The 22,079-nt window shown below is 52.3% G+C and overlaps 6 protein-coding genes across 6 annotated transcripts; 4 read left to right on the forward strand and 2 right to left on the reverse strand.

Annotated features, from left to right (window-relative positions):
• The first annotated feature begins 92 nt into the window (after positions 1-92).
• On the forward strand, positions 93-2,305 carry HER10_EVM0008833 (uncharacterized protein). The gene is made up of 2 exons (XM_035478342.1): positions 93-923; positions 999-2,305. Exons 1-2 carry the CDS (start codon positions 327-329, stop codon positions 1,260-1,262), a joined length of 861 nt encoding a protein of 286 aa, XP_035337482.1. The 5' UTR covers positions 93-326; the 3' UTR covers positions 1,263-2,305.
• On the reverse strand, positions 2,260-5,336 carry HER10_EVM0002023 (uncharacterized protein; the record flags this gene model as incomplete). Its single annotated transcript, XM_035471752.1, has 3 exons — positions 2,260-2,622; positions 3,182-5,242; positions 5,310-5,336. 3 exons carry the CDS (start codon positions 5,334-5,336, stop codon positions 2,260-2,262), a joined length of 2,451 nt encoding a protein of 816 aa, XP_035336941.1.
• A 4,399-nt stretch (positions 5,337-9,735) lies between these two features.
• Positions 9,736-11,184, forward strand: HER10_EVM0012237 (uncharacterized protein; the record flags this gene model as incomplete). Its single annotated transcript, XM_035481635.1, has 1 exon — positions 9,736-11,184. One exon carries the CDS (start codon positions 9,736-9,738, stop codon positions 11,182-11,184), a length of 1,449 nt encoding a protein of 482 aa, XP_035337776.1.
• A 636-nt stretch (positions 11,185-11,820) lies between these two features.
• HER10_EVM0009118 (uncharacterized protein) lies at positions 11,821-12,753 on the forward strand (the record flags this gene model as incomplete). Its single annotated transcript, XM_035478617.1, has 1 exon — positions 11,821-12,753. One exon carries the CDS (start codon positions 11,821-11,823, stop codon positions 12,646-12,648), a length of 828 nt encoding a protein of 275 aa, XP_035337512.1. The 3' UTR covers positions 12,649-12,753.
• Positions 12,754-13,803: 1,050 nt separating this feature from the next.
• On the forward strand, positions 13,804-16,096 carry HER10_EVM0010665 (uncharacterized protein). The gene is made up of 2 exons (XM_035480118.1): positions 13,804-14,239; positions 14,304-16,096. The coding sequence occupies exons 1-2, from the start codon at positions 13,865-13,867 to the stop codon at positions 16,080-16,082; spliced, it is 2,154 nt and encodes a 717-aa protein (XP_035337642.1). The 5' UTR covers positions 13,804-13,864; the 3' UTR covers positions 16,083-16,096.
• A 2,550-nt stretch (positions 16,097-18,646) lies between these two features.
• HER10_EVM0004408 (uncharacterized protein) lies at positions 18,647-20,714 on the reverse strand. The gene is made up of 5 exons (XM_035474056.1): positions 19,969-20,714; positions 19,854-19,890; positions 19,732-19,799; positions 19,299-19,672; positions 18,647-19,230 (listed from the first exon to the last, which is right to left on the reverse strand). The coding sequence occupies exons 1-5, from the start codon at positions 20,146-20,148 to the stop codon at positions 18,846-18,848; spliced, it is 1,044 nt and encodes a 347-aa protein (XP_035337121.1). The 5' UTR covers positions 20,149-20,714; the 3' UTR covers positions 18,647-18,845.
• Between the last annotated feature and the right edge of the window lie 1,365 nt (positions 20,715-22,079).

Consider the following 22,079-nt stretch of genomic DNA (forward strand, 5'->3'; position numbering starts at 1 on the left):
TTCACAGGCCTGAGATTGGTCAGCTCCTGCAGCTAAGCTCTCCACTAGAAATTCCCCGACTGGTTTAATTCACTGCCCCCTTACCTCCATCTCAGGGTTCACAGTGACCTCAACCCTTCCTTCAACGTGTCCGCCGGGTGGCCCTCAACATCTGCTGACTATTTTTTTCTTCACTTCACTGCTCTGCTCTTCCCAGTGGATCTGTCGCAACTTCTCCCATATAGCCTGACGACACGACAACTGAAGACGGCCGACACATAGATTGAGCCAATTCCAAGTACAAGCCAGTCCCGTGTTCCCCGTCGCCAGACACCCCAGCCGCAATCATGGACGCCGTCCGCTCCGCCCTCCAACCTGTCACTCACAATCTCCCGGCCCCGATCCGCGACCTCGGCGTCTCCATCATCGGCGAGCACTGCTACAAGTCCCTCTTGCTGGACATCAACGTTGAGGATGTAGACTGCATCAAGCTCGGCCTGTCCAAGGGCATCGGCCTCGGCATCGTCGGCGTCTCGAGCATCGTCAAGCTGCCGCAGATCCGCAAGCTCACTTCGTCGCAGTCGGGCGAGGGCATCTCCGTGCTGTCGTACCTCCTCGAGACGGCCTCCTACCTCGTCTCGCTGGCCTACAACTACCGCAACCAGTTCCCCTTTAGCACCTACGGCGAGACGGCGCTCATCATGGGCCAGAACGTCATCATCACCGTCTTGGTGCTCAACTATACCGGCCGTGCGAGCCTGGCTGCCGTGTTCGTGACGGCGTTGGCTGTTGCGCTGGGAACGCTGTTCGCTGGAAGCTTGGTCGATATGCAGACGTTGGGATACCTGCAGGCTGGCGCGGGCGTGTTGAGCGTCGCTAGCAAGGTTCCCCAGATTCTGGCGATTTGGTCCGAGGGTGGCACTGGGCAGCTCAGCGCATTTGCTGTAAGTCGATTTTCTCCTCGTCCCGTCTGGGAAAGCCTCGAGAGATTCAAAGTGCTAACATGTGTGATTAACAAGGTCTTCAACTACCTCGCCGGCTCCCTCTCCCGCATCTTCACCACCCTCCAGGAGGTCGACGACAAGCTCATCCTGTACAACTTCATCGCCGGCTTCCTCCTCAACGCCGTCCTCACGTCCCAGATGGCGTACTACTGGAACGCGCCCTCCAAGAAGGCCAAGGGCAAGCAGAAAGTTCCCATCCCTGCTGCCCCTTCCACCGGTTCCTCGTCGGCTACTTCGACGCCCGCCAAGAAGGGTCCCAGCACCCGCCGTCGCGGTTGAGTGCGTGATTCTCTCGAAGGGGTAAGGCCTTCTCCTTTGAAGGCGGCCAGAGCGTTTAGATACCATGTTGTTGCTTCTATAATTCAGTGAGCACATTTAAAAACTTGTTCCACTTGCGTACTCTTCGTGACCAGCCTCTTTATTGACGCTCTTAACCTCGAATTTCCGAGGGCTCTGTACCGTTTGCATACATCTGACAGGCGAGGTTACCACAACCTTACTAAATCGACTGGATTGAGCAAGGTGCAGTTTATGTTGTTCGACTTGGTGCAGCCGGCCCGAATCATTACCAATCTCAGCAGACGGGGAACCCTTGAAATTTCCGTGATGAGAGAGAGCTGCGTCCGAGGTTTGTGTTCCCACTCGAGCAAGGAACCGAAGCTTCGGCCTCTCTATTGAACCAGTGCCTCTTGCCCCTGCAGGTCGTTTATGGTACATCAGAGCTCGGCTTTACATGTTTTAGCCCACAGGCCCGCTAAAGGTTTATCGAAGCGATGGCCTGGAGGCTGTATCCATCGCTCGTTGCGCCGCAGCTACTGACCTGACTTGTTAAAGAAGCTGAACTTCCTTGGTTTAGGCGCCTTCATGCGGCTGTTCACGGGCAGATATATCACGAAGGGTGTCAAACGAGATATGGGATCGGCGGAGTGTGTATTATGAAGCCTCCGGTGAGGTACGTGGTCGTATGGTATCAAAGGTGTCGCCCTCTCCCCATGTAATTAGGGTTCTTCTTCTCCCCCTCGGCCGCCGCCGTCCACCATCCCCATCACCACCACCATCACCAGGCTCTCCTTTCTCGCGCGCCTCCCCCAAGAACAAGACCGCAAAACGTTGGCATAACTGGGTATGCCCGTAGGCAGGGACCCCCCACTTCTCGTGGTATCGTAGTCTGCTATCCAAATTAGAATCCTGTTCACAAGGAGATTGACTGCTAAGAAAAGGGGCAACTCACTTACTCGTACAAACGACAAAAAAGACCGTAGACACACTTCGGCGCTCAACCGCGCAGAGAGAGGAATGCGACCAATCCCCCCACGAAAGCCACAACCCACAGCGCCATGCCGACAAGCAGCATGATGCGCAGGTTGCGTCTCTGGTGGAAGGAGAGGCCGGTGCACTCTCCGCCGGTGAGGCCCGCCAACACCCGATCCCACGACCAGACGAGGGTGACGGCCCCCACGAACGGCAGCAACAGGGTCGCCCCCATCACCGCGTAGTAGAAGACCGCCTGGCGGCGGACCGCGCCCCGCGAGAGGGGGGTCTGGTCCCGGACGGTCGCCGCCATGTCCGCGAGCTCGGTATCCGTGCCCCGACCGCCGAGTTGACGGACGGCCTGGAGGGCACGGTACCTCTCCATCATCTCGGAGGAGTAGAGGTGGGGAGAGGCCCGGCGGCCCGCAGACTGGTCGATGGCGAGGGCCTCCGCCGCAGCTTGATGGCTGATGTTTGCCATCTTGCTAGGGGTGGAGACCCTCTCCCTCGCCCTCGCCTGGTCGGTGGTGGTTTGGGGGCGCGACGCCGACGAGTACTGCGTTGGGAAGTACTCGCGGGTCGGCCGCCCAAAGGGGTGTTGTTGGCGATCTGGAAGCAGTCGAGGTTAGCCTGAGACCCTAAAATGAAAAGCAAAGGACTTGCTTCGAGCAAAGGGGTTTGCTCCCCCCCGAAGTAATTTCGAGCTTTTTTTCTTCGAACAAAATTCGAACAGAGATTCGAACGGGATCTTGAAGCTGAGGTGGGAGAAGTTTGAAGCTGAGGTTTTTTTGTTGTTTTTGTTCTTGGTTATTTATACATTGGGTGACCAACCCTGAGTTTGGAAAGTGTTGTAGGAAGAAGAGGAGGAAGAAAGCAGCAAAGTGAGGGTGAAGGGGAGGGCTTTATATAGATATTGGGAGGGTAGGAGGGCATAGAAATGCGGAGACTGTATACTTACCAATGAAGATGGTACGGCGATCGATGCCTGGGTTCTCGGTGCGGGAGAGGAATGACCTTGCAGAGTTCTTTCTCAAGGCAGGGCGAGGATAGACGTGGCTACCGCCGTTTGAGGAAGAAGGCAGGCCGGGGGAGAGGATGTGTCCTGAAAGAGTATGATCCTCGAGGCCGCTCGCACGACGGAAAGCTTGAAGCTTGGCTGCGTCCTCACGGGGGACCAGGGGGAACGGCAGGTTGGCATACTCGTTGCGGCTGGGCCGGGCTGCCTCTTCATTATGCTGTGCTCGATGGTTCCGGATGCGATCCCAAGAGAAGTCCGGATAGGGAGCCGGCATGGGGTCGAGCTCGATCTCCTCCCAGCCGTCTTGTCTTCGCTGCCTATTCTGCAGTGCGCGCGCAGGAGGCGATGGATAGGAGGGAGAGGCAGAACGAGAGGGAATCGACGGTAGAGGGGTGGACTTCTCCCACCATGCTCTCGCTCTGGTGGTGGAGGGCTCACAGCCTTTGTGGGAAGTAGTGTGGTGGGTGACAGGATGCTGTTGTTGATGTTGAACCAGAAGTGCATCTGAGACGTTGGCAATGCTGCTACCAGTCATGACTCTGCCCACAAAGCCTGTAGGGAACTCGCGGTCATCAGTGACAGTTCGCCAGTCTTCATCTCCCTCTAAGCCAGTGCGCTCCTCTCCATCTTCTGAGGCGACTGTGGCCATGCGTGTGTGATCGATGGCGTTGTACGGCTCTGTTACTTGCATACCAATCTCATCTCCGGTGAAGGGGGCTGGAACAGGAACAGGAACCTTGATACCGGATTGAGTGATCTGCCAGTCGGGCTGAATAGCTGGGGCATGGTAGAAGTCGTTCTTTTGCTGATCATAGCTGCTGTGATAAGGTGACCGACGTGAATTCTGAAGATTTGAATGACGCACACGGCCAATGAGACCACTGGATGGCTGGCTGAGACCAGTAATGTGGTGAAGAGCACGAGAAACTTCTTTCTCGGCGTGAGGGCGTAGAAAGACCTTCTCTTTGCCAGGCTCAGACTGCTCGACGTTGTGCTCCGAAGCATGGGACGATGCGTTGGAGAAAGCATGGAAGGGGTTCAACAACTTGACTGGAGCCTTCCCTTTGTCCTGGTTGGTGACCTCAACTTCGGAAAACCCAGAGGCGTCTCCATCATAGTCGGACTCAGACTGAGATGTTTCCTTGATTGTAGGGACAGGCTGATCAGCAGGGATTGAGGGAGGGGGGAGAACACCACGATCGATGAAGATAGGTAAGTGGTTGCTCTGGTTGCCAGGCTGTAAGGCTTCGTGATCAAGAAAGATGGGATACTGGGTTCCATTCAAACCAGAAAGGTGAGTTGTGTTGAAGTAACCAGAAGAAGTCTCTTTCTTGACGACGTCGTCAATGTGGGAAGATCGGTCTGCTTCCTCGGTGTGCCATGAAGGACTTGCTGCAACTGGAGGGGAAAGAATAGGGGAAGAGGCCAGAACTGGCGAGGACTTCGGCTCAACCTTGATTTTGTTCATGGAACCGTCGTCAATGGAGGCTAGACTGTAGTCATCGCCATCTTCTGGGTAGAATGAGGAGGCATCTGGGTACTCAGTGGCGGCATGCTGGCTGTCGAAAGGATCATCGATAGAATCTTGTCGGTCATGCTGCTCCTTGAACTCATGTAAGGACAAATTCGAGTAATCGATGAAGGCGTTCTCATCATCCGACAGGTATAGAGAGGAAGATCTTTGAGGGCCATGGTCTGTCGTCTGAGTTTGCCCATCGACCTTGCTCTGGTGGCCAGATGCACTCGGTTTGGCAAGAAGTTCTAGGCTCTTCGGCTCCTTCCGACGCTTGGAGTCTTGAAACTGTCCGGAGGAATTGTTCGAGGCACTTAAAATGTCTTCGACTTGCTCCTCCGTGAGCTGCTCTCCATCGCCTAGCTGTCCATCGAACTCAATGGGGATCTTGGGAGTTGGAGGAGCAATGTGTCGATGGGCTTCATTGAATGAAGCATACAGGGCCTTGTTCGGGGTAAGAGATCGCTTAGAAGGTCGCTAGACAAGGTTAGTATGATACACTCAATGTTGAAATTCTAATGTATGAGCGACAAAGGTTTCTCACCTCTTTGATCCCCTGATTGTCAGACATCTTTTGCGACGTTGAGATGTGCTTTCTGCTGAAAGAGATGAATTGTCTCGAAGCAAGGATGAAAGAAGTGGGATGAAACAGTAGGATTGTGCATACAGAGGAGATCGCTGATGAGTTGGGAAAGTTACCGCTGTTGTTCAGGAGTATTCGATTCGCGAGTAACCTCTGTTATTGTTGTTGTCTGTGATGTAGCAGGAGACTCGAACCTTGAGAGGGGGTAGGAAAGTGCTCAAAGAATAGTCGTTGAACAAGTGATGAAATGCCAACTTTTCCCAAAGGTCAAGTTGAAGCGACGTGAGTACGTAGAACTGGCAGTACGAACTTGACGCCCAGGACGAATTGTTTCAATGACGCTCCCAGTGTAGAAGTGCTCTGGTGAGTCCGTAGATTGCTTGACTGTCTCGCGCCTCGAGACACTTGACGTACTGAAAAAGTTGCTTGTGCTTGAATTTTTGGAGGTCCTCAAGTGAATGCTCGAAAGGCTTAGTGAGTTGGATAAGCGAGGTGAAGGTGCGGATCGTTATGAGTATCTCTAAAAGAATTCCGGAAAGGCGCATCTCCTGCCACCTGGGGGGAAGGGTGAGGGATTTTGCTAGAAGCAGACAAAAGAGTAGCTCATTGACAAAAAGTGATTGGTATCAAGAACGAAGAGTGAATAAGCGAGAAGGTTGCGTGTGAGATGGATATCGTGCAATGAGAAGGGTTGGAAGGGAACGGGAGAGGAGGAGGATTTCAGGTAAGCTGGTGAGATAGCTGCTGCTGTGTGGGAGAGAAATCCAGCAACGTGACTTCCTGAGAAGTGGGAAACGGGGAAGGATCCTTCAACGCGGTGCGATTTTTTTTTCTTAAAAAAATACGTTCAGCCGGGTAGACGTGATGCCAAACTCGAGATATCAACAAAGCCCAAGGTGCAGAATGGGTGTGGGTCCCAACACCTCCCACCTCTCATCAGCAGCTGTAAACTGCCCTTCGAGGCACTCAGGCGACGAGAATGCTTTGTCTTTTTGCCCCAAACCTCAAGGCGAGGCTTTGGATTTTCGCAACTTGGCATTGGCAGTAAGATATTTGAGGTTCTCATCCGTTTAGCATAATACATCCCATGGTCCCATACAAGCTGGTCTTGACGTTTACTACACCGTTTACGCGGATGCCTTTTGGACTTACGTTCTCAATAAGGAGTGACATTAGCATGAAGATGAGAATGCCGAGAACTCACAAGTCATGAGAATGTTGAGTCCACATCACGAACATGGGTAACGAATGGTCTCACGTGTGTCTTCCATCCCATAATTGAACCACCACCGTGAGAACGGTATCGAGGAAGGAAAAACGACATTTGAACATGAATACCGCATATATTTTAGGTAGCTTGAAGTTATAATGAGAGTCATGGTATATCTGCACAATCTTGTAGATGCCAGGCTACTCACAAGTACCTACATGGAGAAGGAATTTCAAGGAAGAAATGAGCCCAGCCCAGCCGTAACGTGTGCTTGCTTAAGTACCGTAAATAGACAGAAGCCACGGAATTCAATAAGAATTCAAACAGAGAAGCGAAAAAGGACGTGTGGAAGGTTCGATGGCGAGTGTGCGAGCATCTGTTGCGCGGGCAAGGTGAAGTATCGCGGACACTTATGCTGTGAGGAAGGAACGAGATGTCGTTAGATGAAGCAGGCACGACCGGATCGTTCGCAGATCCACTTATTTTCCGATGGTCTAGACCCAAAAACGTTAGTCCAAAAATCGGCGATAGGTGATAAAGACGAGCGATAAGATAGTGCCCAGGCACCTCATGATGAACCCCCTGTCAACGGACCCTGTCAGACTTCCTCCTTCTGACAAGGCAAGCCAGCCTCCAGATGGCCATTGCTTTGATTCCTTCTTCTATCATCCGTGTGTCGGCATGTCTGGGCCGAATCCAATGCTACCAGCTCATACACCTTGGCATTGATGAAGGTATTCCAGGAATCCAGGATATCTGCGACAAGCTGGGCGCCTCAATATTTTCAGGGTCTGTCAGTCTTCAGGGACCATCTAGTGCATCGGCAACGCAGCACCCGAGACCTTGGTATCCCTCCGTCCATCATCTGCCATTTTGGGGGGTTCCGAGTCCAGCTCACGATCTCCAGTCGAAGCTTACGTCCCATCAGCTTCAATTTGGCGGAGTAGTATACGTTGTGATTTCTGCTGATGGTGGGAATCGAGCTGCTAGTGCGCAACCGATCGACGGCAGACGAAACGCACCCCCTCATCGAATTATTAATGTTCTTGGGACGACATCACAGCATCATCCCCCAAAGTGACGAAGACCTCCAATTTCTCCACTTCTAACAAGAGGGGAAGTCGGGATATAGGTTCCATGGAGTCTCGTCGAAGCCGCAGAGAAGAGTCAAGCAGATAGAGTTCGACCTGCCCGCAGTCTGTGCTCGTCTCGTCCGAGCCTAAAAGACCGAAAAATCAAGATTGACAGGCGCAAGTAGTCAATGTGTTGCAGGCCTCATAAGCCGGCATTGCGAGATTACATCGTTCTTCGGTTGGACTTGGACTTTTTGCTTGGTGGACATGGAGAGGCGAACAAGCAAGATCCTGAAAAATACCGGCTGGGACAGCAAAGATCGGCACCGAATTCAATAACCGGGACACATCCCTGACGAAGACAGGGCGAAAAGCATTGTTTCGTCCCCGAGTGTCATGTATGCACCAGCAAGCAAATGCCGCTGTCAATCAACTGGACCCTCGTTTCCTGGGTGGTCGCTGTTTTGTTGTTCGATGCATCAACAATATTTTATCGGAATCCTTGGTGCATCGCAAACACATCGCATAGCATAGCATCGCAGCGCAGCGCGGCGCAGCCAAGTAGTGTTGTCTGGATGCAGTACGCAGGCCCGACTGGACGAGGTGCAGGAGTCAGATTCCCGGTCACGGTCTCCCTTGCCCTCCGACTGGGTTTGCATCGGAGGATGTTCCGTGGGTCTCGCGGAGCCGTCATGGATGATGGACAAGTTGTCAAGTCAGCGACAGCAAAAAAACAGCAAAGGAGCGGCTGGGAGGTTGCTTCAGTGGATGGCAATTTCTTGAAAAACCGAGGGTTGGAAAGCCTCATTAAAAGGAGGCGACGACAGTCGACGTGGGAGGGACAGATGCACGGAGATGAGGCAACCAATGAGCGACTGAGACCGAGGCTGCAGAACCAATCATGGGCGGCAAAATTCCAGCCCCTTTGCCGAATCCAGATCTTGATGAACACCCGCTCCCTCGTCCTCGACTTTTTCGCCTCCTCCTCCGCCGATGGCTTCGCCCACCTGTCACGAACCCCACCGCCCTCGCATGCCTCAACCTGGGATCTCTCTTCCAATCCCGTGTGCAGTCGGCGAACCATCGACTTGGGGCGGACTCGCCATTCCCATTGTTTGGCGGCTACGGATACATACACGCACGCAGAGGGCAATACCCATACTCCGTATGCATGCACTTCCACACCATCATACCTTACACCGTGGGTGAGACTGGACGAGAAAGAGGAAGCGGTCGAGCTGACCGTCTGTTTAGGTATTGTTGCCGCACACAACTCGAGACAGCAGCATAACCTTACCCTGCCGCTATATCATCATATGCATGCACGCACTATCAATGTCTTGCCTGACAAGCACCATCTCACAGTTGAGGCGGGCAATAGCAGCGGTGGACAAGGTTGGGAAGTCTATCCGTACCCAGAGCTTACTGTGTAGGTTCGTCGAGTTCCAACGCCAACCCGCCTGGAAACGCCACGTTCCTTGCACCGGTCGGGGGATGGCAGCGATGGACCTCGCACTAAATCTGCGATGCGCAACGCCGCACACGCATATCCGTCTTAGCTCCCTCACACCGCTCGTACGACGGTGTCCGCTGCCCGGCTCCCGTCCACCCAAACCTCTCGGTTGCTTCGAGTCGCCCTCGTCCCGCTGGTTGGGATTCTGCAGATGAGCAAGCCAAGGGGGGCCTAGACGGGCCATGCAACGCTGTCCTGCCCTGAGCTGGGTCTCTCCATGCAGCTATGTCTGTCCAGCAGAACAGACTGGCTCTCAGAAATCGTCCTGCTGTGCCTGTCCCTCGCCTCACTTCGTCGTACCTCGAAACTGAACCTTTGTTTCGTTTCTTTTACATGGTCCTCCCGAGCTATCCATTCCTCGTTAGTTGCCGTACGCAACCTCCAGCCGCCGGCGCCGGGCATCCTTCTCCACCGGCCTCTTTAATGCGGTTCCGGCGCACATGACACCCATACCAACAGTGGTCGCCCGTATTTCACCTTGGGCACCCCCCCGGCCTGCCACACTTCATCACACCTCCGACCTCCCGAAATTTGCCCTTTCCCACCGACTTCGCCCTTTCCTTCCATTTTGCAATATCTCAAGAATGTTCAATGGCGTTTTGGGTGGTCGGCGGGGAGGCAAGGCCACTTTCTCAAGGTGAGGGCCACGCCCTCAATTCCGATCTCTACGTTGTGGGTGGCAAAAGGAGGATTGGTCACGCTGATGAGCGCGACATCTACGACGGCAACTATGAGTACGCACACGACGACATGCCCTTCCAGAAAAGGGCCCGTGTATCACATTTCACCTCCGACTCGGATCCTGTTTGTCCACCGCGGGGATCGATTCCCGTTCAGAACCTGTCCTTTTTAGTGATCCGAGAACAAACATCGCCAACGCCCGAGCCGGCCGAAGCCGATGTCACCTCATCGCAAATGGAGCGCACCGCCTCTGGCTTGTCCATCTCGTCCGATACAGACATCTACAGCGCCGCCAGCGAGGACGATCTGAGGCTACTCGACGACGACGTTGCGGCTAGACTTGTCGAAAATCGGTTGCAACTTGGCCGGCGTCGTACCAAGGATTCTCAGCATGAACGGATTCTGAGATCACTCATCCGACCACGATCTCGGCATGCCGAGTTCTCCATCGATAATGATGCGCTGGAAAGCATTTTCTCCGCCGCAAACGAGATCTTCTTTCACAACAGTCTATCACAGCGCGTCACTTGGGATTGGTCCCATGCATCTAGCGCCCAGTACAAGGACCACATCATCGGCACTACAGCCCTCCGACGCTCTAAAATGGGAGGCTTCGAGACTCTCATTGTCTTATCGAACCCAATCTTGAAGGACAAGCAGTACAACCGACGACTTCTCATCTCTACCTTCTTACATGAGCTCATTCACAGCTACCTTTTTATCAAATGCGGCGTTAAGGCTCGTCAATGTGGCGGTCATACCACTGGCTTTCGACGGATTGCGGAGCTCATTGATCTTTGGGCTGGGCCGGACAACCTGCACCTACGGAACATGGAGGCGGATCTGGACCACTTCCGTGAGGACGAAGACCATCTTCCTGAAGGCGATGTGCACCGTATGGGCAGACCCTGCAGGCACAACTTCCCCGCCTTTCAAGAGCACCTCAACCCCCGTCACCACACATACCACGACAACCAGACTTACGAGAGGTCTCGATACAGATCTCAGGAACGATGGGAGTATCACATCAATGACCATCGCGAGTACTTTCCAGTCAGCAGGGAGAGCAGTCCCACATCTACGACCATAACGACGACTGAGGAAGACTACGAGGAAGTGGAGCCCCTTGAGGAAGGTGAGATCCGCGAGACACGTGGCCGGCTCTTCTTCCCTGGCAACTACGTTTCCAGCAGGCAGTCATCTGCCCACGAACGAAACTTTTATGACTCATACGACGGGCAATGGGCCCGTACTGATGACCGAGGGGGGATTGTCGTCTTGGGTTACGACAACGCTCCACAGCAGGCCATCCCGTCATACGTTAGGGGATGCCGAAATGCGTCTCCCACATGTGTATAGCACGTTATTCTCTTTGTCTGGATCTTACGGCGAGATGGTCTCATTGGGTGGCGAATCATATTAAGCATGGCGACGGTGTTTTACTATACAATCTTGGGGGGGTGTTTCTACCCACATCAGGTTCCTACAGGTGCATTATCATGGGTCGGCGGAAGGACTATCATAACACATTGTAATCCATCCTTCTAAAACCCTCTTCATCTAGATCTGTTATTTCAAAGCCTTGCCTAGCATGGCAACTTTACCAAGCTGTCACACTATCATTCGTTCCCTCCCGCCCAGTCGCGCTGACTGTTGCCCACGCCAGCACGGCTTCGAGCACCGCTATGAGGCAGTCTAAACTCCCTTTTTACTCTGCGACATCGCCGACGATGAGAAAACTGGCCGACCGAGCCCCCGGTTTGAAACCATGCGCCTCTCTTGGTAAACGCTCTGGGGTGAGGGGACTCGTGCTTGGGCCGCGACGGTTGACCGTTGTACCAAACAGACGCACCCAAGCGCCGTCGCGACGAGATGGCGAGTAAGTGTTTACAAAACGAACCTGGCAGCGACATGACAGCTCGCTGAGAAACATTTCTTTGAACCGACAAGAAGAAAAGGAAGACTGCCCTTCCGCCAACTATGCTACAACTCGACATGGCGGAATCGAAGCGGGCCAGGTTTCTACCACAACAATGCCAACATCACTCGCGGAAACCGCACAAGGATGACCAATTACCGCAACCACGGTCTTACAACATCAACGACGTCGCAATCACTCTATCCGAATCCATGCTAGGGCCGATCCCATGGTCCGCCTCCGAGAAGTCACTAAAGAACACCGTCGCCCGCGTCTTAGTCGACAAGGGCACCGGAACGAGTCCGAAAGTCACTTCGGCAAGCACCATCTTCTCCATCATGAAAGCAATCGACGACCTCTGCTTCCTGGGCTTGCTCTTCCCGACACCCCAGATCAACCACGTATCGCACCCCGTCCTTCTAGAAGTCGGACAAACGCGGGGTAGGGTGGGTTGGACGCAGCCGCTGCGGACTAGTAGGCCCGGGGGCCCCAGCATCATCATCCGCCTGAGCACGGTCCGCCACCGCGATGACGGCACCACCACCACTACCACCAGTACCGGCAAGCCGCTGCCCCTCAGAGAGATTGTGCAGGTTGCTATTCATGAAATGGTGCACGCCTACCTTCTGCTGTTGTCGTGTCGAAGGGACAAGTGCGATGTGGACTTTGAGATTATGCACCGCGACTCTGATGGTGGGGGCCATGGGCTTGCGTTTGTTGCGTTGCTCAAGGCTGTGTTGGGGCAGATTCAGAGTTGGGCGCCAGAACTACGTGATTTCGGGTTGACGGATGAGTCGATTCACCCGTACGAGGACTTTGGGCTGGAGTTGTGGAAGAGGGGGGACAGGATCTCGTCGAGGAGCAAGGGGCAGCGTGTTTGGTGGCTCGCTGCGAAGCCTATGTAATGGGTGAGGTATGAAGAAGCCTTGTTGTTTTCGGCGTTGGGTACTGGAAATGGAAGAGCGAGTAACCGCTATGGAACTTGTTCGCTGGCATGGTGTGGCTTTGCGTTACTTACTAAATCCCCTTTGATAGTCGGGCGTCTGGCTTGTGACTTTGGTGGCTTTTCTACGAGGTCGTGATGAGGGGAATTGATAGTCTACTTCACTTACAAACAAGATTACAAGATCATATCAAACATCAACATCAGACTCTGCAACTGGTCTTTATTCAATACCCCATCTATATGGACACTATCTCAAGCATTATTTTCTATTTAATCAATCCTTACTTCCTCCCAAGAAGCATCTCAACCCCGTAGCTACTTAGTTGTCGTAAGCGACGATCTTAGTGAGATAAAACTTACTTGACAAGCTTGAGTTCCGTAATATTGCCGGGTATGGAAACTAGTCTAGCCGCTTGGCTTGTAATTGCTACTTCTAGTTTCTACTTAGTCGATAATGACTGCATCCTATCGCTCAAAAGACTTAGCAGCCATCCCGAAATCCACGGGAACCAAGCGCTTACTCAATTTCCACACTTTGCAAATCAATGAATTGATGTATGTGTGCGATTGCCTCGGCGAATTGGGATTGGCACGAGGTACCAGCCCTTCGCAATCAAAATATCTTTAATTTAGACAATCCAGAGGAATCTGCAGAGGTAGTTGATTCATGACTTTCTTTTTTCATTCTTTGCTGTACATTTTGTCATGGCCCGCCTGATGAATTCGTAGTCGCTCGTTCATCATCTCCCTACCTACCCTCCTTGGGCTCAGACGACACTCCTGCCGCAGGACTTGTCATCTTCCTCGATATGCATCTTTAAAATCACCCGTCAGCATGTTCGTTGCAAGTCGCCGATTTAAGCATAGTTCAGTTAGCCCGATGGAACCACGGACAGGGTGGTCATTTTTCAGCCTAGTGCCAAGACGTCCGTCTTTGGCAATGTTAGCCAGGGGTTTGTGATGCTAGTGCGATGTCTCATGCATGATCTCCTCCGTCTTACACCTCCAAGGTTCTCACCGATATTTTTATTCTGTTGCCTGTTCAGTGGAGTTCCACTCCCAAAAAAGAAAACGGCATATTCTACAAAGTTCGTGTCTTTGCGACCTTTGGCACCACGTTTTGCTGTGCAAATGCCTCTTTTACAAATGCAAGAATTGGTTTCCGATTTGTCAATATGGAGTCACCAGACGCACCTCGTGAACAACGTCCTTTGATCGCAAATCCGGATTTTGAAGGCACAGACACGACAAGGAAGACGCTCAAAGAACCCGTTGTTCGAGAAATGACGAGTCGCGGCAACTCGGTCTACGAGCCATTGCAGAACCCGGATGACGGCAACTCAGCGACAGCCCGTAGCGACAGCGGCAAGGGCGGCGATGCTGCACATGATTTCCAGAAGGTCAGCTGGACGCCGTTTGTGATCCTGGCTGATATCTGTGCTGTCGTACTCCCGGTTGGGTTTCTTATCTTTGCCTTCTTGGTGTTGAGAATCAATGGGCAGGAGACCGACGAGGCCTCTGCTGGACAATATCGAAATGCAGTCGCCATTGTACGTATTCTTTATCTCTCAAATATCCCGCTTCATAGCTCAATACTGACATGGACTGTTCCAGCTTGCCACCCTCTTCCCTATAATATTTGCGGCCATCATAGGCCGTCTCATGTCCCAAATCGCCCGTTGGAAACTCGAAAGGGGCGCCACCATGGGAGCATTGGAGCAACTGATGGGAAGCCGGACCGTCGGCGGCACGCTATTGATTCATATCCAGCTTCGGGCCATCAACCTCCTGACACTATCACTCATTCTAGTATGGATCTTCTCGCCTCTTGGTGGTCAATCGGTGTTGCGAATGCTCGAAACCCGGCTTCGAAACGTGGTTACACCTTCAAGTGTCGTCTACTTCGACACTGATGCCCAGTCCCTGTTCGCTTCCTGGTCAGATGCCTCGCCGACGAGCTACGCGTATAACATCAATCGGATGTCCATTGTCAATGCCATGTACAATGCTCTGATTCTCAGCCCCGATGCCGTAAAGAGCGATTCCATGGATGTCTGGGGAAACGTCAAGATTCCGGCGCTATCGTCCTACGGTAATTTTGAGACGACAGAATGGCAAGACGTTCCAGCAAATCTAGGGGAACTAGAGTTTTCATCTCTCGTCGGCGTTCCCATCACGCACGTCGCTGAGGGAAACACAACCATCTTGCTGGAATCGAGCTACATGCACTTCGTATGTGACAATATCAGCGTCTCGGCGTTCTCGTACGATACCCAATCCGGCCCTTCGTTTGCCACGGCCGTCATATTCAACGAAACTTCGCTCTGCATGTCCGACCGCTGCAGAACCGTCGCCAACGGGACCTGGCAGGGTTGGAACCTCAATCAGACAACCTCGTCAGACGGCATGTCAGGATGGAATCTCGCGCTTGACAACTTTGTAGATGCGCAGTGGAATGACTACGACTGGTACAGCAAGCGCGGGCTCAGGGTCGAAGACTCCAACCGCCCCAACGTGTTTGCAAATGAGAAGGGAGTGGTGGCAAACCGGACGACGTTGCTCTTCCAAGCGAGGGAGCAGACTAGTTCCCGCGGACCACCGGATTACACGACGTCTCGCTGCGTCATCACACAAAAATATGTGGAGTCAAGAGTGCGTTGCTCGCGAGACTCTTCCACTTCTGCCGCTCGACAGAGTTGTAGTGTCGTGGCTCAGCGCCCTTCTCAAAAGACCCACGCCGATGAGAACATCTCCCAGCTGTCCTTTACACGAGTCTTCCGCTACGTCTCACGGAAGCTGCCTCAAGCAACAAACCACTTTGGCTCAAGCTACACGTCGGATATCTCCTTGAACTACCTCGAGAACCCATCCTCGATCACCATGACTGGTGCAAATACGCCGCCGGAGTTGGCGAGCATCAACCCAAAGGACTTTGGGTACCGACTAGCGCAACTTGTCAACTCGTACGTTTTCCTCAGCCAAGCTTTCTCTGACGCCCCCAGTGGGAGCGTAGACGCGAATGCCACCTTTGAGCCCAATTCCACGGTTGGCGTCGACGTCGAGACCTTGGTGGAAGTCTTCCACGTCCCTGGTCTATGGATGGGCCTGTATATTCTGTCTTGTATTGTACTTCTCTTGGGAGGTTTGACAAGTGCTATTGTCACGCACTTTGTTCACGGGCCGGAGATTTTGGGATACGCGTCGACCGTCGTGCGGGATTCCAAGTATATGGATATATCTCCCAGCGCTGGAAGAATGGACGGCATTGACCTCGCTAGGATGTTGAAAAATCGAAGGTTAAGATATGGGTATACCCAAATGGCGCTTGAGGGCACTGCGCTTGTAGGCGTTGGGTCACAGGACGAAGTGGTAAGAATGAAGCAGAAACATTGAGCGGTCGTGGTGGGGTGTGGAAATGGAAAATTCTGTTTCCTAGAAACATTTGAGAGTATGTGTAACATTTATTTGCAGAAGTATCTGCTCCCCGTTGCCGGTGTGATCTAGTAAAGTGTGCAGTGACTCGAAGGCGATAATTAGTCCAATTACGAGGTGTCTAGAGCATGGAAGAGTCAAATCGAAAAGTCGAATAGAAAGCAAAGTAACAAAGACTTTAAACCGTCAAATCTGAGAAACCATGTAAATAACTAAAGGGTATTGTTTGTTCTTTGTCTGTTGAGTACATACAGTTTGATACTGGGTATAACTCAAGTCCTTGACAAGGAGGCGCTTTGTTTCTAAGGTATTTTCTAGACACGGAGACCAATCAAGGACTGTACATAGACAACGTTCGCAACTCAATATGATTAGGCTTCAAGCCCATCGAGCTTATAATGCGTCGGCTGTGGTCTCTGCCCGGCTTGTGAGTGGTCTACTTCGACGCTGCCAGAGACCAGAGTACCAAACCGTCAAGACACTGCCCAAACCATGGAGGCACAACGACCGCGCCCTCCGAATCCTTCTGAACTATGTTCCTGTATTGTCCACTGGCATGGACTTGGACCTGAGCCGCCAGGTCAGTACGGCAGTTACCGCCTGCCAGAGCTAGTCACCAACACGATCGAAAACGGGCAAGCCCTGGGCCCCTACACCAACCTAGAACATCACGATGAACTGAAACATGCACTGATCGAAGGATTTCATGAACTCTATAACAATCGAGACCCAAGTCACTATGCTCACATTATCAGGGTGGCGTCTCTGCTCGACCACTACTTTTTCAGAGGATGGCTTACGGCGCGTCGACGACGAACGGGTATCGTGCAGTCGCACCTTAAAGTGTGTATTCGGGAGAACAACGAGGTTTGTCGGGAACAAGGTAGCGCTTCGCACGTGGAAGTGGTCAAGGAGCATGCTGGCTCGCTACCCAGCGTTGACATTGACATTGACTCTGCAGGAACGTGGACGATTGCGCAAATCGTTGAGCTCCTGATCCATGAGATGACTCATGGATATTTGATCTTGTTTACGTGCCGTGGGGGCTTTGATTACATGGCTGGCTGCTCCTTTCACCATTCCGCTGCGAGAAATCACCACGGTCTTTACCTGCGGAAGTTGCTGAGGCATGTGTATCAAACTATACAAGAGTGGGACGATATGTTGAGTAACTTCGGGACGGAATGTGCACTGAGCTGTCACTGTAATGATTCAAATTCTGCGTTTGAGAGAAGTAGATCCAGCACGCCGGTTTAATCAAAACAGTTGGTTGAGATGAGAGAGACTGAAAGCTACAAAAGTGTGTTCAAGACCTGTAGGTCCAATCAAGGCAGCAATTCGTTGGAGGGATAAGTTCAGTCCAGAATATGGTTACAGAGAATTTTGTTCTATCAAAGCCTGCTATTTCATTACCCTGATATCGATTTAGCCGAAAGTTAGAACAATAATAGATTAAAAACTCCGAAAGATGCGGGAAATTGCTTTGAATGGGGATCCTCTTGCGTTCTGGAACGTGAAGACGAGTCAAACTCCCTGCTCTACTGACAATTGAGACTCTATCTGAGATTCATGACTGACACCCTAAATTAGGATTAGTATCTTGCTTCTTAGCGTGTACGAGATCGGGTTGAGCCATTACATATTCAAAGCAGTGGAGAAAGGTGACCCTGGATTTGGACCTTGGCCTCAGTTTCATCTCAGCAGTTGCAATTTGTAACTTGTGAGCCACCAGACATATATTTGCCTTCCTTGCGCACTTGTATGAAAATTGAGACAGCCATCACTCATTAAATTTTACTCCATCATATCACAGCTTGTAAGCTTTCCTAACCCAAGTTTCGACCTGCCTTATCCTCAAGGCCTTCTGTACAATGAATCGTCAACGAGACAATGGCCATGACGCGTAAATTGCTACGACTTCCCAAAGGGAGCACCACCGGACTTGAGCGATTTCAATGACACTATATAATTACCCAAATTGGAAGAAATCAATAGGAAACCAGGATGTCCTTGCTCGCCAGTGGAGCACCCCCTGGGACCCGCAAACGGTGCAAAGCTGCAAAGGCTTGGATCAGGCTTCGACGTACGCTGGAGCTTTCTTTCGGCAAAATTCTGCCGATGAGACCAATGTGGAGATGGATTCCACCAGGGGTCGCATTGGTCGTAAATATTGTAGGAATCGTTGTCTGAATTCTTACGGCCGCTGTTGCTGATGTGTAAGTGAATCTAAAGATTGAGGCTCACCACCACGTCCCACTTGGCGGCGGCAACAAACTCGAACTAAGCAGATCTCCAACACTAGGTTGTGCGAGTAGCCCTAGCGTAAGCGTCGTAAAGCTAATGTTGTGTAACGTGCGGGATGTCATCCTTCGTCGCCCCGTCGACAAGGAATGTAGTAGCGGTACTTATCAGTGACAATTGTTGGCCGAGGTAGCCCGCTAACAACTAAGTTCCAGGCCGTCTTGCTGATATCAAGCCATCCGAAGCTACAGTTTCAAGCTTTAGGTTGTCTTGGAGGAAGTGATTTCGTGGTATTATTACTATCAATGTCTGTTGTGACTCGTGGTCTGGTGGTATCCTGATGTGCCCAAACTCCCAATGCTACATTTACCCAAATTTCAGCCAGTCCCGGAAGAGATAACCCCAATTTGTTGATGGCGCCTTCCAGAATGCATTATCTCATAAAAATCGTAGGTCCCAAGTGTCCCATGTTGTTGTACATTGTTATACCATGTGCGCCGGGCTCGGCCGCGTCACTTCTTCTTCGCTGCGCTCCGTCTCCGCCACGTAGTTACCAAAGCTGCCGGGCTTCTCGCTCGGAGAGTTTGTCGTGTATGTCTCGACCGCCTTGGGAATGGGCGAGAGCGGCGCGTTGGACGCCGGGCCACGGCTGTGTCGGTCGACCGTCGAGGGAACAGTCCTCGAAGTCCCCGTCCTGGTGACAAGCAGGCCCATGCGGGCTGCGAGGGCTTTGAGAGGAGGCAGGCAAAGGCATACCATTGCCGCTGAAAGCTCGCCGAGGGACCACATGGCGGGCTCCACGTTCCAGTAGGTGAAGTCTGGGTTGATCTTCAGGAATTGGAGGCGCAAGACGGAAATCCCAACGATACTAGAAGGAGAAAAAAAATCAGTCAGTCAAAGTCGAGCATAACAGTATCGCAATAGCCAGACACTTACAGGAATCCAAGACTGAAGATGCCAAGCAGGTACAGCTTTTGAGTCCTCGGAAGTTTGAGCTGGATCAGCGCTGGCAGCGGCAGAAGGAAGATGAGAACGTCCGTTGCGATACTGCAGGCCCCGAAGAGGTAAAATAGGACTTGCTGAGGAAGACACTTTGCCGGGACTGAGTGGTCCCAAAAACCCTCGAGAGGAATGCACCATATGAATGAGATGATCACAACGCTAAGCCCCCAAAGCCCTACAAAGATCATGGCTGCGATGTAGTACTTCTTCATGTAGTGAGTCACCAGTACGCGGTAGTACTGGAGCAAGAATGCCATCTTGAATGACAAGTGGCCCAGGCTGTAGAAGAGCACAGAGACCCAAAAGCACTAAAGCGGTTCGATACGTCAGAGAAGTTTTGATTCGATTTTGGGGCAAGGCTGCTTACTTTCATGAATCCAATCATCTCTTCCGGCGCAACCGTCTGTTGGTGTTTCCCGAGGCCATACCGCGTCACTGTCGCCGATTAGTCTGCGTGTTCAGCTCGCATGGAATGGGCAAAAAACTCACTCACTGCCTGCGAAAGACCGACGCCTAATACCGATATCTGATTACCACAGTCAGCTTTTCCGTCAACACACCACAAAGGTTTTGCCACGGTTTGCAACCTTTGGTTCGAACTTACCAACGAGAAAGCGGCAGCCCAGTCGTCGATACCAATTCTCTTGACAATGTGGAAGCGGGTCCAGAGGCGCAGGATCAATATGCCCGTCGATATGAAGAGGCACATTGATATCACTCCCAGAACCAGGGGCGACTTATCCTCCTGCAACTGCTCGGGCGATAGCTGTGGTAAAGGATCCATGTTGAGCGTTTGGACGGAACGCGCGACCCGCGCTCAGGAAAAGCTTCGTGATATTTGGTTTATGGGCGTGTATGTCTCTTGCTTTCTCTCTTTCTGTCTCTCTCTTCTCCTGTCTCTCCAAAGACTCGGGTCTAGGGGTCTTCTCTCCCTTGAGTTGTGCGACGTGTGAGGGTGTGTAAGGCTCGCGGGGGGTTAGGGGCTCGCGGGGGGACTAGCCATCCCTTATAAAGATAAAGATCAAAGACTCTCATCGAGGAAAAGCCGGATCTTGACCCCAAAATGTCTCAAAGCACGGTCGGCAGCAAGGCAGTTCGATTCATTTTCCTTGGCATTTGGGCTGAGAAAGAAACAAATCACAAGACAGTGGCACCTTGACTACATTCTGGGGCGGGCTGTAGCTGTAGCTGACGGCTGGCGGCTGCGGTCGACGATGGACTGTGGCTGCGAGAAGGGGTTGCGCCTTGGACGCATGCAGTCTATGGAGGCGCACGACAAAAGCAAGGGAAATTCCCATCCGTGCCACCTTTTTCTTTTCGATCCGTGGGAACGAAGTGAGAAGGGCAGCAGGCAAACAAATCGGCTTCGGACCTAAGACTCTGGGTCAAGCAGTCATTGCTTCTTCTTCCCTCCTTCGGGGGCCGCAAATGGTAAGGTGCCTCTCGGTTTCGGGAGGACCTAGAGGCCTAGAGCTGAGACGGCGGCTGGATCATCCCCTCCAACATTCCAGAGGGTGCTGACTTTTGGTGGCGTCAGTCTAGCTCTCGGGAAACCGCGACACCGTTTTCAAAGATCAGCTCATCCAGGACAAAAGAATTCTCTTGGTTCGGGAGTATCACGAATAAGAAAAGAGCCTACTAAATCGAGCGCCCGAGATTGGGGATCGAAACGCCGTTCCCCCGATCTTCTCGTGTAGTTTAGCACCCAAAGGCAAGAACGCGGGAGGCCTTGTGCCGCGATGACCTAAGTATCCGCGCCGACATTGCCCAAAGGGGAAGCACATGCTAATATTTATCGACTTGGACCTCGCCGAAGGTCCAACTTGAGAGACGAAGTCCACGTGGCGCTGTCATCGTGTTGTTCGCATCTGGTAAAGTCTCGCCTTCCACCCGAAAGTCCGAGGTAGCCTGCTTTATTCGTCGTGAAGAGCCATGAAGATCATCCCTCGTGATGATTATTCACCATCTTGACCGTTTGCTGTGCAGAGATGGAAGTTTCCGAGACATCCCTCAGGAGCAGATGTTCTGGAGCTCCCGTGGCTGTGGTATCACGATGTGACGATAGTAGCTCAACCCTGGAAATGGAGCCCTGTTGTATATATAGGCCTAGAACGGCCTGAACATTCATTCCTCTGTTGTCTCTCCGATTCTCTTTTCGTATTTTTTCTGCCCATTCATTTACTTATTGCATCTGCAGATTAGGATCTCTGATGTTACCTCGAGCCGTGAGTCAGGTTTGCATATGCTCGCCTGCATGTCGTTCAATAAACGCGACATTCTTCGCGGAGATGCAGAAAAAGGCAGGTTGGAGGCTCAAGGCCAGAAAAAAAAACAAGACTTTGTACAACCACACTCCCCACGCAGGGTTGCGGCACGGCCGAGGCCGTACCGTACAGATGTACGTGCGTGACAGTACGTGCGTGCGTGCGTGGGGTTCGGTTCGGTTGGTTTGGTATGGTTTAGGATGGTTTGCATTGGATGGGATTGGATTAATGGGATGTTTCCCTCTTCTTCTTTCGTGCCACCGGCCGGCCAAGAGCTGCACGAAAGTCCTCAAACTGGGGAAAGATCTCCACTAAACAGTGATCTGAGCGGTTCGCTTCGCAAATCGCAACCCTCTCGCTGTTTCGCTTCTCATGCCGCTCTGGTTGATCGGCCACCAATTTCTCTTTGTCATGTTCCGAGCGAACAAGAGGTGCCAAATCCAACCTCACA

Source organism: Colletotrichum scovillei, assembly GCF_011075155.1.
Source record: "Colletotrichum scovillei strain TJNH1 chromosome Unknown Contig00002, whole genome shotgun sequence".
NCBI classification, from domain to species: domain Eukaryota; kingdom Fungi; phylum Ascomycota; class Sordariomycetes; order Glomerellales; family Glomerellaceae; genus Colletotrichum; species Colletotrichum scovillei.